This window comes from Melanotaenia boesemani, chromosome 11 (assembly GCF_017639745.1).
Source record: "Melanotaenia boesemani isolate fMelBoe1 chromosome 11, fMelBoe1.pri, whole genome shotgun sequence".
In the NCBI taxonomy this organism is placed as follows: Eukaryota; Metazoa; Chordata; class Actinopteri; order Atheriniformes; family Melanotaeniidae; genus Melanotaenia; species Melanotaenia boesemani.
Genome location: NC_055692.1, coordinates 14,153,214 through 14,166,634, shown reverse-complemented (window position 1 = coordinate 14,166,634; position 13,421 = coordinate 14,153,214). Strand labels below are relative to the sequence as shown.

The window sequence follows — 13,421 nt, the reverse complement described above, 5'->3', positions numbered from 1 at the left end:
CTTGCGCCATGGAAGGACCGGGGGCAGGTGGAGGACGCATTGTTGTGACGCAAAAGCCGCCTTTGTGTCCGCGGAGAAACGAGGCGCTTATAGTCAGGGCGGCAATTAAGTGCTCCTTTTTTCAAGGAGCGAACAAAAAAGTGGCGTGTGCCTGGGCCTCAAGCTGTGTGGTCACTCCTCCACAAGACGTCAAGAACTCTCACTGTAATTCGGGTCAGGACAGGCTTGCGCCCCCCCTCCCCCCTCTCTCTCACGGGACAGTTCTGTAACTATCGGGCAGCCTGTAAACACAGCAGCAAGTTGGGTAACAGGATAGAAAGCACGCGCGCGCACACTAACTGAGCTGTTTATTAGGGGCAAGTGACAGGGAAAGTTTGCTAAATAAAACTTAGCAGTGATTCCCCACGCTGGGAAAGTCCAGTTTAAAAGACTGCTCCAGCGTTTATCATGGAAGATATCGATTTCGCTGTTTTTACTCTGCTACCCACCCACAATAAAGATCCGCCGGTTTTCCGTTAGTTAATCTTCATCCAATGTCTGTAGGATGTTCAGAAATCTATTCTGTTGGTGAAGATCAATTATATAAACCACAAACAGCAGAGATCCAAATAAACATACAGCCTAATTAAACAACTGGTGTATCTGTAAAATATGATATAGGTTCATGACTGGATTTCAACCATCTAAAAACAATAGGCAATAATAGATTGTTTAGGGGGTTAATTAAAGCCACAGTGCATCAATAACAGAACGCAATGTTTCCAATAACTTTGAAAGTCCATCCTAAACAGGACTTTTAGTTTTTGTACAATGTGGTGATGTTGGATGTTGACATGACATGGGGAATTGAAATTTTGACCCACGTGGGGCTGTCACAACAGCTTCGGGGACTTTTGCTTTCCTTACCCTGACTGCTATGAACCAATAGTAGGAGGCAGGAGCGGAAAAGACCGCCCCTTGCCGAGAAACTACTCCTGCTGGTTATAAATCCACCCACAGTCTGTTCCGAGCTCAGAATAACACAAGAGACTATACAAAGAGCCACACAGCCTTTTCGTGTTCACTGCAAATCCCGATCGCGCTTGGATTATAACTATGACTCTGGAAGAGATCTGTGGACAAGAGAACAAAATGGAAAACACTGATAGGTAAATATCTAAATCATTATTATAACGATATTTATGCGGTTGAATGAAGGCTTTTTGCTTTAAAAAAATGTACCCAGTGTACTAATGATGTGTATTTTTCTTTGTTAAGGGTGCAAAGTGCAGGCGCAGCCCTGGAGGAGCTGCTGGTCGCTGCAAAGAAGCAGGACTACCTGACAGTTGGAGTTTACGAGTCTGCTAAAGTCATGAATGTGTAAGTATTGCAAATCATTAACTATAAAACCCCAATTAGCCTACCATTTTTATATCTTCAACAAACGCACGCAAAGATATCCACTCATCACTTTTCCCATCTTTCTCCACAGTGACCCAGACAGCGTGGCGTTCTGCGTCCTCGCAACCGACGAGGAATACGAATGTGACATCGCGCTTCAGATCCATTTCACCCTCATCCAGGCTTTTTGCTTCGATAATGACATCAACGTGGTGCGCGTGAATGACATCGAGCGCCTGGCCGACCTCGTGGGTTCAGACGAGACCGGCGAGCCCAAGGACGCGCATTGCATTCTTGTCACGGTACGTTCCCAGAAACTGGCAGCCAGTGAATCATGCATGCATCACTCTTTTGTAAGAATCTTTTGCACATCCTGCCAAGTTACCTCATATTTGCACGACTCTAAATGTCTCTCCTCTTTTTCTGTTTTAGAGCCCCAGTGCAAACCCTTGGAAAGATCCTGCTCTAGACAAGCTGAGTCTGTTCTGCCAGGAAAGCCGCAGTGCATATGACTGGGTACCTGCCATCACACTCCCAGAACGCTGAGGTGACATTCCCCTAAAGATGCTTCACATGATGATGAAAAGAAAGTCAAGGAGCTGAGCTTCAGCCAGGAGAGTCTAGCCTTTTTGCTTATCTTGTCTGGATTAAGAGGCTGTGGCTGCAACCCCTCCTGCAAGAGTGCACCCTTCCTGCGCATTCTGGGCCAGCATGTTGGTTCTGGATTACCCTGTAGAAGGGTTGAAGTTCAGAGGTCATGTGTTGACCGGGTCAAGTGGACACACAAGTCTGATGGACACTAAGAAGGAGCTGGACTTTGCTGCGTGGTGCAGAACAGGGGAGGCCCAATGATCGCTCTAGATGACAGGCATAAGGGGAGCTGAGCAGACAAGGGCGCCAAGGAAGATACAGTGGACTTTTGAAAGTGTGGAGGCAGGACTGAACCTCATCACAGAGGAACAAGTCTGATGCTGGTTCTGAAGATTGTGTCTGAAAGTGTCTACATGGACGTTGCTTTATTGTGGCAGCTATCAGGAAATACTTGGACCAAGCAGAAACTTTGCTTGAAATCCTGACTTGAGCTGTAACTGTACTTGTGACACTTATTCATGGACTTAAATATTTCTTTAAATATGCAGAAAGAATAATGCATTATCCATTTGAATTGTACTCTTTTGAAATATTTTGTGAATAAATATTTGGAATCAAACCCTTCCTCTTGCCTCAGAAATTTTATTTCTTGTGTCCAGCTTTTTCAAATCACTCACATGGACTTACTCTCAGATGACATAAGATGCAGCAAATAGAACGGAAATAAAAATTTCAGGAAGTGTTGCATAATTACTTAGAATACAACTTGAGCAAAGCAGAACAGTAGGATGTGGGTCGAGAAAGTCGTGATAAACTGATTAAGTGACTTAAAAACTGTGTAAGTGAAGAAAGCAGATGCGTTACAACATGGCTTTAACTTGCATTTCTTGTACCTAATGACCTTTTACTGCTCATAGCAAGCCAGCTGCCATATGTGACACTGCAATACTCCTGAGTAAAGGGGGGGAGCTGCAGGAGAAGGCTTTCTTTTGTTTGTACAATAGAAGCTGGGTATAACAGGTTTGTGTGTCAATGGGCAGCAAGCTCAGTTGTAGCTTTGTGCAACCAGTGGGAATATGAGGGTGTAAATTTTGATTTGCTGGGTGAAACTAAACCAATTCAAAAACCTAATTTGCACCATTGTGAAATTGACAGTGTTCCTAATCTTACAAAGAAAGTTCAGTTTTAAGCAAAAGGCATGATTAAAGTTTGTACTCCTGCAGATGTGCACACACAACCATGTGCACACCACAGAAAATGGGCTGGAAATGTAACAGTTTTTAAGAAAATGAAGGTCATCAGTGGCAAGTAAAGGGAAGTGCGTGAGCGTTGCGGTTGGCTCAGAGCTAAGGGCTGACAGTAATGGGTGGCCCACATCAAAGAGATAGCAGACTTCAGAGGAACTCATCTACAATTTTCTTGGCAAGGCACCTCAGTCTCCAGCCAACTGCTGGCCAAAATCTTTGTGCACACTCACATGAGCACACAGGTGCATGTAAGCATGAACTGACATCTGCATGTACACACCTGCACATGTAAGTGCTCACAGCCATGCACAGCACATGCCCTGAGCCAAAGGTACTCTCTGCTAAGACTGCTGGCAGATAATTGCGCAGTATTCTAAGAATAAAGGAAGCTTCACTTAGACAGAATTGCATTAACAAAAGGAGCTTGTTGACATGCAATAAGGGGAATTTCCACTTTATGTACTTACTTGGATGGAAAACTCAATAAATAACCATACTGCTGGCAAAACTAGTCATTTTATTACAAGTGCTGACAAAACAGTAGATTATGATTTAACAGTCTTGTGGCTCTTTGATATGAAAACCAATTCGCCTGTCTTTACCATTTGTCAGTGGTGATGCATTACGAACTCTACCTTGACTTAAAATGAAACTGGTATCTGAGTGAAAGCTGAAATGCAACATCTTTAAAAAATATATCTGCAAAAGTCCCAGATAATTAACAGCATAGATGATGACACGTATCAACATGCTTGTAATCTAAACCCTCACAGAGTAAAAGGGTCAGAATATCTTGATTTTGCATGTTTCCAAAAGTGCCACAAATATTCAGAGATATAATATTTGTTTGAATTGGTCAGTGCCCTAAGAGAGCCTCAATTGTTTTCAGCAGTGAAAAAACACTAGCAGGCAGCAACTGCTTCTCTTGACCTAATTTTAGGGGAGGAAAAAAAGAAGCAATATTTAATGCCCCAGATAAAACCTATTTTGTCAAGATTGTAACTGTTTACAGTGCTGCAAGTAAACAGACCTGTGTAAGTGTATCACAGTTACATTAAGTATTGAGTGCATTGTTGGATAAATCGTTGACCTAGTTTACCAAAAAGGTTCCACTGATGATCTTTGATAAATCAGATTTTTATTTGTGCTCCTCCACGCCTTGCTTTTTGCATCTCTCAGGCCAACATTATCTGAAATATCTCAACCTAGCAACTCTTCAATAACCCATAAAAGCTTTAAGCCAAACTGATGAACAACATGCCTGTTTTCATCCTCTCTTTTCTTTTGGCTATAAGTGTATATGGGCCAACACTGTGAAGGAGGAAAGAAAAAAGAACTCATACTGCTGGAAAGAACTCTTTGCCTCTGCTGCTGGTTCTGTTTGCATGGAGTTAACAAACATCTTCTCCCTGTGTTTGCTGTGGTGCCAAAGCCTGGAGCAACAGTCCAGACTGCTGAGGCAGCTGACTGTCTGCACGAAGTCTGGGCCAGAGATTTAGAGCTACGATAGAGTGCAAGTGAAGGAGCGAGACCAGACAGATGTATGTTATGACTTAGAAACTGTTTTGTTTTCAACTTTGGCACAGAAAGATTTTTATATATTTTTTTAACAGTAGGACATATAGTCCAGTAGCCTTTTCTCTAGTATTCACTGGCCACAAAACTAAGCAGTTTTCATGTTTGTCCACGATAGATCAGAAATGCAAACATTATTAACATTTTTAAAGGATTTTTCAAGATGTAATAGTTGTTTTAAAGGATAACTTAGCATTTCGAAACATATGTTACTTTTCTTTCTCAAATAAAGATTTAGTGTAATTTTAAAATTTATTCACACAAAGCTGTGGTCAGTAGCTTAGCTTAACTTACCATTAAAGTGTCAGGTATTTAAAATAATCTAAAACATTCAATGTCATATTCATAACTATATTTTTGTTTGTGCAGAGCTGAATGAAAAAAAAAAACCAAACAAACAAAAACAAAAAACAAAAAACTGAAAACTGTCCCTATAAAACTTAGGTTTCATTGTAGTTTCTCTTAGAGGAATAATATGGGTAAAGACAATAGGGGTACAAAGCTGGTTGTAGTCTGTGCCACCGGCGTATTAAATCCAATACACTATTCCTTTAAAAGTGGGCCTTTCATAACAGCTAGCCTAGCTGGCTAGTATAACAAAGTCCTCCATCCCAGACTTTTATGTAAATTTATAAGCATGTTGTATCTATTTCATTTAAACAAAAAGCATAAAACAATAAGTTGTGATGAGACTGAAGGATATGACTACTTTTTGGCAAGCAAAAAGTGACTTCCTAGTGTCTGATAGCAACCGCACAATTATAGTAGAACTCAAGATGCTGAAATCACAGTTTTTTTTATGTGTGGTGCTGAGTCTGTGTTGCCAAGATTCCACCATAGGATGGTGATAAATAGGAGCTTGTTTTTCGGAAGAAGTGAGCACAGCTGCAAGAACATCCCTATGATTGTTGTCAATGTTTTATGCTAACACAGAGCTTTACTTAGTCACATAAAGAAGAACAGAGCAGATCTGTCTTCTTGCATGATCTAAAACCTTTCACTTTTAACATGCTGGTTAGAGCTTGGAGGCAGTTTGCTGTGATTAGGCTGATTTTTACAGGAGGGTTTTCTTAAGCTGATTAGGGTTTCCTCCATTTCAGGAGGAAAATAAGGTAGCCTTCAGGTTAACACTCCAGACAGGGGATCATATGCTCTACAATACACACACAGAAATAAATTGGCACACAGAAGACATAAATTTGGATTACAGAAACCATACAGAGAATCCAACTTTGTAATCTGGAATGGAAGCCTCTGTGTCTTTACATGGTCAAAGTATTTGCATTCTTATATTTTGAATATTTAACAATGTGTTAACTGTATTTAATACCTATAAGGATCCAAACACGACTCTTTTAATAATGATATTGAGTGCTTAGTTTGTACCCCAATTAAAGAGGACAAATGCAAACTATTGCTGATTTTCTCGTATATTTGTCATGTACCAGTAAATATAATTAATATTCAGTTTTATTATTTTTGCTTGGTGAAATGTTACAGTATGTGTTTCCATATTGGGACACTAAAATATTCCAGACTCATGGTTTGACTGTAAATGCTTAATGCTTGTTCGAAAGATACTCTGCCCTTCCCAGAGCCATTAGTTTCATGGATAAGTGTGCCCCCTTCTTCCCATTCCTGCTCTATTTCACTTACTGTAACCACAGCAGGATGAGATTACACGATGAGCTGGCAGGCAGCATCCCCTCACTCTCACCCCGCCCCACCCAGCTTTTGCTCTCGCGTGGTCAGACTGGTAGCATGAGATCATGGCTCAGCTGCATTTGGCAAGCTGTTGGGAGAGATAGATGAATTGACGGCTGGTGTTGGGTGTCTTTAATTTAAGTACAGTGTATGTGTCACACACTGGAGAGCTGCACCCTCGCTGCATCTGCTACTCCTCACAGTGAGCTCATTCTTTAGGGAATATGTGGTGAGCCAGCACAATATGCAGCTTTCAGAAGTTCTTATAGTCACGGTACAGAAGATTTATCGTTGTGGTGACCAAGGTGATTCCACATCAACAATATATATACACGCACCAAAGCTCCTGTTTGTGACGAGTCACTATCAATCTGTCAGTATGACTTCACCTTGACAGTTTTGAGTTTTATGGTTTCAGTTAAGGTGAGGTAGCGGTAGATTTTTAAGCATATATATGTGCAAACACCTGTGTTCCAAGGATGACCACACCGCACAGATGAGATCACATGATCCATGAAGCTCCCAGTTCAGAAGTAATGGTCACAGCTCTCTTTCTGCAGAACCTATAATCAAACTGAGCAAAACAGGTGTTTGTTAGCCAAGGGGAGGGTGACCAGGTTAGAGACACACATGTACACACAAACCTGACCTACACTTTTGAGATTCAGTGTGTCTCTTAGGAGGATAGAGTGACACACACTGCAGGTCACTGCGGGTGAGGTCATGACACAAACATAACTGCTGATAATATGAGTGAAGTACTACTCTTCACTTTCTAACAAAAACCACATGGAGGACTGAGTTAAATATATCAACAGGGCTGAAATGATTTAAATTTAGAAGTTAATCCCTCTACTATTTGTGCAGAATAAAGTCATTTGGATGTTTGTTTTTTAAATTGCTATGGGATTGCATCATGACATTTGCTCAGCACCAAATTATATGCATTGAATGGATGGTTTAAAATGTGATATTTCTTAGTGCAGTGTCTAAATATCAACATATAAATGATTATATATGTGCTCTCATTTCAGTGAATCTGCGGTCATACAGTTTATAATAAATAGTAAAAAAGACACCAGCAGTTACTTCATGGAAGCCTCAACACCTGAACTCCATCCAAGTTGACTATAACCCTTATAACAATTATATTTGTTGATATTCTTAAGATATACAAAATAATATATGACTTTGGAGATAACTAGTTGACTCTAGAATGGAGCAATCAAATAAGACTGGGCATTTGGTTTGCCTCTTTATGTAAGCTGAAACAGGATAAATTAATCAGCATCAGAGATTAAGAGTCTTGTAATCTAACCAGATAGAAGAGGACAGAAGAGCAGGGAGGAGAATTGGAAATTAACATGGAAAACAAGACAAATATATTTAAGAATGTTTAAAATAAAGGCCTTCATTTTTTTTAACAATCCATTAAAGAAAATGGAATTTGATAAATGTAAGATTTTCCTCTCACATGTTTCCTTCTCACCCTCTGATTGCCTTTGAATTCTAGTCGTGTTTCTGGTTTACCCTGGCTGCCAGTCTGGCTGAGGTGGGGCAATGCTAAGTAGTTTGCTAAATATGGGGAGCAGACTGTAACCTCGCTGGAGCTGACACATTACAGACATAGCTGAGCTTATCCTTCCAGGAGCACATGTTCTCTGAGCCATGCCAGGAATCCCCTCTCATAACCCTCAGTTCGGCAGCAAGCCGGAAGGCATGGCCATAGAAGTCAAGGCGGGAGGAGAAATGAACCAACACTACTGTCTGGGCAGATATAGACAGACATTCAGACATTCAAATACAATGTGGAGAAGCTGCCAGCCATGTGCTCATCTCAGCAAAGCATTTTTTGCTCTCTCCTGGCATGCAGACAAAGCAGATGGTCAGAAAGATAGTGCTAAATCAAGGAAAGAGAAGAAACAGAGTGAAAAAGATACATAACATAGAGGGTCTAAATTCCAAATTCCAAAACCCTGATATTTAAGACAATTTCAAACAATACGCAGCAGTGTAGAAAAGTTACACTCATTCTTAACCACAAGGGTTGTTTAATTCTAAAGCAGTTTTGCAGCAAGGACAGCACAAACTGATCATATAAAGCAGTCATGCTGTGGAAGGTGCAGCGATAGCCAGTGAGTAGAAACGGACCACAGTAAATGACATAACTATCAAACTATCTGATTTCATTTCACACACATAGAAAGACTCCAGAAAAACTGAGCAGCCAGCTGAAGTTGTTCACCTTAATTGAGACAATAAAAGAGCAAAAGGTTGGAAAAGAGATGGGGGTAAACATGACCGGAGATTAAACGGTAACAGAAGAGAGGTATCAGAGTGAAAAGCAAAGGAGACAGCACAGGAGGATCCCTGATGAAAGTCTTGTTTGCTTGTGCTATGTCGTCACTCAGTTACAGTTCAGGGTTATAAGGGGAATGATGATGCAGCAGCTCACCGTGATAGCCGCCTGCTCATGCACAAACAAGCTGGATTTCTTTGAAAGCATGTCTGCGCCTGAGTGTTTATAAATGGGTAATAATAGATTACTAATGCTTTCAAACTTTGCTCACACACACACACACACACACGCACACACACACACACACACACACACACACACACACACACACACACACACACACACACACACACACACACACAAAAATGCATAACATGAAAGCACATGATTTGTTTTTTCACCTTGCTGAAACTTCAGCTACAGATGAAACTGACCACAACATGTTTTCATTTTGCAAGCCTGTGGTACTCATGTTTTCTCAGGAGTTGAAAACATGCTCCTTGAACCACCAATCGATTGCATAATAATACCAAGTTTGGACTGACTGACCATATTCTTGGCAACATATCTTATCTAATGGTATTGCTACTCCAGCTTCTGTACCCTGGCTGATAGATCAAAGCAAACATTATGTTCATACATGTTGGCTTTGGCTTTCATACCAGCAACAAAGAGGAACAATGAGTCTTAGTACAGCTGATAATAACAGATCATGAGTAGGTTTCCTTTGTTAAGATAACAATAAAAAAACAAAAACAAAAAAAAACAAAAACAAAAAAACAAAAAAAAAACAAAAACAACAACAACAAAAAACCCAGTGATATTAATTTAAATTGGAGTCTTTTTAATGCAAAAGAAGACATTTGCAGGTCTGCATGCTGTAGTTTCATGTCCTGCATTTTAATTTGAAATTCCTCCCAGAGGATAACTTGAAAGTGCAATCAAACTGTGCAAGGGTATGAGAGGAGAGAGATGTGTTTTTCAAGGACTTTTCAAGAGAGTGATGCAATTGCCCCTCATCCTTACAGTTGTTTTTTTTCATAGCAACATGCCGCACTTAACCCAGTAACACAGTGTACTGAGGGTGCATGGCAACAGAGTTTTCTCTTTATGCCTCCTCCCCTCTCTCAGTTTTTGTACCTCTGCATTTCTTTGCTCAGTGATGAAACAGATACCTTTACATCTAAACAAGATGTTTATGTGAGTGCACTGTCATTGATGAAAAACAAAAATAAGCTTTTTGTTTTGCCGGTGTCACTTAATCTGTGGGTATCAAGGGGCAGGCAGAGGGAAAACAGAAAAGGGGGGAAGGGGTTGAGCTCTAGGGCCCATGTAGCAGCCAATCACAGGGCAGGATTAGCCATGGGCAGGCGTAAACATGAGGTGTTGCTGTTGGTAACAGATATCTGATTGGCTGTTGTGAGTTTTTGCTCAATCGGATAGGTGTTTCTGTGTGTATTTTGATCACTGTATAGTGAATGTGTTTATCTGCTGTTATGTTTTTAAATAACCTTGTTATTTTCCTCCCCATCTGTTTTCACTTACAGATGAGGACTTAATGGTATATGACCTGTCTGAGTTGTTGTGCACCTCACGTGAGGCCAAATCTGCTGAACTTTGGTTACCTTTAGTAACTTTCCTGCAAAGGGAAGGCCATATTGGGTTATCTAGGAGGCACAAGTACACACCAAACACTAATATTACAAAATGAGGAGGGAGATGTGACGTCAACTTATGAGGACAGGTTGGTGACACAATTGAATGATGCACCTGCCCCTTCATGCTGACAAAAGGACTGTTTCTCACTTTGACCATACATTTAATTATCCAACATATACACATAGACTATCAAGAAAGTTTTCATAACACTTCCTCCTGCATGTTTTTCTATTTGCAAATTTACACGAGCAGACCAACAAATATTCTAAGTTGTCAAAGTCAAAATAACATGTAATCCTAGAGGTCAGGGGCAGTCAGCCTGCTCAGAGTCACACTCTGTTTACCACAGAGTCAAATGGAGCACACAATGCAGCACATGTCAGGTTTGTTTACATGCAGTTCCTTCCTGAAAGGGGAGGCTCCACACATACAGCATTCCAGTGTTGCTTTGGAAACAGGGCTCCCATAACAACCAATAGTAAAGCAGGGATTATGCCATGTGCGTTTGTGTGTGTAAATTAATCAAACTGTTTCATCCTATCTGGCAGCATGTTGACGGGGGAGTTTTTTTAATCAGCTCACTCAAGAAAGAAAGAGCCCTGCACGGCAATAATTCCAGGATCAAACAAACATGCTGCTAAGCCAATTAAATTTCTTTAATAGAAGGGTTATGAGGAGTGTGCACGTGCCTGTGTTTGCCTGTTTTGATGGAAGTGATTGTGATATAATTGTTTTGTTTGTTATTTCAGAACTGTTTGTATGATTTTCATCTCTTGACTTAATAGTCGTATAGATTGTACATGAGCAACTGCCTTGCTAAAAATGGAATCCCCAGCGTGCCTTCCTTTTTGTTTTGTGCACATGTACCAGTGTGCATATGCTCATGTGTGTCTTATACAGCTGTTATTGTTATGATAGAGGTTGATTGCTGGTTCTGTCACCTGTTTTAGGTTCCTTTACCGCAAGGATCTTTCTGTTTTCCCGTTAGCGCTCTCTTTATCAGTGTGGACACAAGTAACAGAAGCCAGTTATTAAGTGTTGTAAAGAGAGTTCAAGGTACACCAGAACTTGTGTACAAAATTAGGAAAAGAAAGACTCATGCATGTAACAATTTTCATTCATAAATTATGATAATTAACTATAATTTGCATTTACATGTAAAATGCATTTTTTAATTTATTTTTTCAAATATTTGTTGTAATTGTGCATCATACTACTAATCTGCAAACATCTTTTATATATTCAAAGAGCTGTAAAGATAACAATGAGTGTATTCAGTGTTTTTTTTGTGTGTGTGTTTTATGTGTGTGCACATGTGTTTGAGTTTGTGAGTGGAAACTGATCTAAAGTAGGAGCCATGTGTTACCTGCCACACAGGAAGCAGCTGCAGCAAGTAAACAATAGCTGCTCAATGGTGTGTTAGTGTGTGTGTGTGTGTGTGTGTGTGTGTGTGTGTATACATATTTATATGCAAGTGTGTGTTTTGTTGATCATTTTCTTAAAACAGAGCTTCTTTGTCATTTCTGTCTATTCTCTTTTCTTTCTGTCTTAAATTCGCCAGAGCTTCAGCTCGGTATTCCCCTAGAGAAGAGGAGAGGTAATCTAATCATCCACTGAGTCTTTGCGTTTTCTTTTAATCACCAGCAAGCATCAATACATGTGAGTGCAGTCAGGTTCATCTAATCACTGGAAAACAGAGATCTTGAAAATGAGTATTAGTTCATCCAAAGGAAAAAGTAATCCTTCACTAATCTCTTCATTGAAAGGAGAAACAGCCCTCTGGAGCTTCACTGTGTTGCTTGAAGATTGTTACATACCCTGCAAGAAGGGAGAACTTTTTATTGTTCTCGAGGCCACAAGAACAAAATGATGTCATTTTGCTCTTGAGGACAAGAATGGGGACAGCTAGTAGCTTCTTCTCCACACATCAGCTGAACAGAATTTTCTTCTCGCGGGGCTCCAAGAATTACCGTGTGATTGGTTGGACCTTTGAGGTGGGCGTAGTTAGGCTTGTTACATACTCTGCGAGAAGTGAGAAGTTTATTCTTGTTCTCGAGGACGCAAGATCAAGATAAAAGTTTGTATTGGTCATTTCATACTCCATTTCATACTGTGTTTTTATGTGCAATGGACAGCTGACCTGGTTAGTTCATATTTAACGAGAAACTTTGTCCATCTGTCTGGTTTGGTGAATCTTAGTCATAATGCAAAATGCAATGAAACTGTAAGTTTCATTGCATTTTGAAGAAACTGTGAGATGTGTGCTTTCAGTAAATGTGTTGTTCGTCTGTATGCATGCCATCCAGTGGACACACAGCTAAAAGCTACCTATTTGTGTAGTGTTTGTAAACCAAAAGTTGCTGCATTTTTTAAAAAAAAGTAAACAGACATTTTCAGTCTAACAATGCGATTAATCTTGCTTAATCGCAAAATTTTCTTGCAACTAATTGCAATAAAATGTTTTAATTGTCACCCAGCACTAATACATACATACACACACACACACACACACATATATATGTATGCTATTTTACACACAGACATGCATGTACTCAACCACAGTCGAAGAATCTCACCCAGTATCTGAGTCAAAGAGGATCTGTAGGTTTTTGAGTTTGCATGAATGTGTGTATACCCTTTGTGCACATGCCTGCATGTATGCAAAGAAGGGGAGTTCAGGAAGTCCTGCTTTTGAAGTTAGTCTTCATTGAACAATTATTTCTTGTACACTATCTGTGTGCAACGTGGTCTTGGATCACTTATATGCAGATATCTTGTACATAGGTTATTCTGTGAAGGCAAGTTTTATCCACAGCCAAAGGGCAATGCTACTCAGTGACGTCTGAATTGGAAATTGACAAAGATGGTCTTTGTTGTCTCTGTGGGCGAACCAAATGAACTAAGCATTTGAGCTTCCCCTTTGGTTGCATCCAGCCATATGATTAAAGGTCCCATATTATGCAAAA

The 13,421-nt window shown here is 40.2% G+C and overlaps 1 protein-coding gene across 1 annotated transcript; it reads left to right on the top strand.

Moving 5' to 3' along the window:
- The first annotated feature begins 994 nt into the window (after positions 1-994).
- gadd45ga (growth arrest and DNA-damage-inducible, gamma a) lies at positions 995-2,590 on the top strand. Its single transcript, XM_041999344.1, has 4 exons — positions 995-1,148; positions 1,258-1,359; positions 1,472-1,682; positions 1,813-2,590. Exons 1-4 carry the CDS (start codon positions 1,096-1,098, stop codon positions 1,924-1,926), a joined length of 480 nt encoding a protein of 159 aa, XP_041855278.1. The 5' UTR covers positions 995-1,095; the 3' UTR covers positions 1,927-2,590.
- Positions 2,591-13,421: the final 10,831 nt, after the last annotated feature.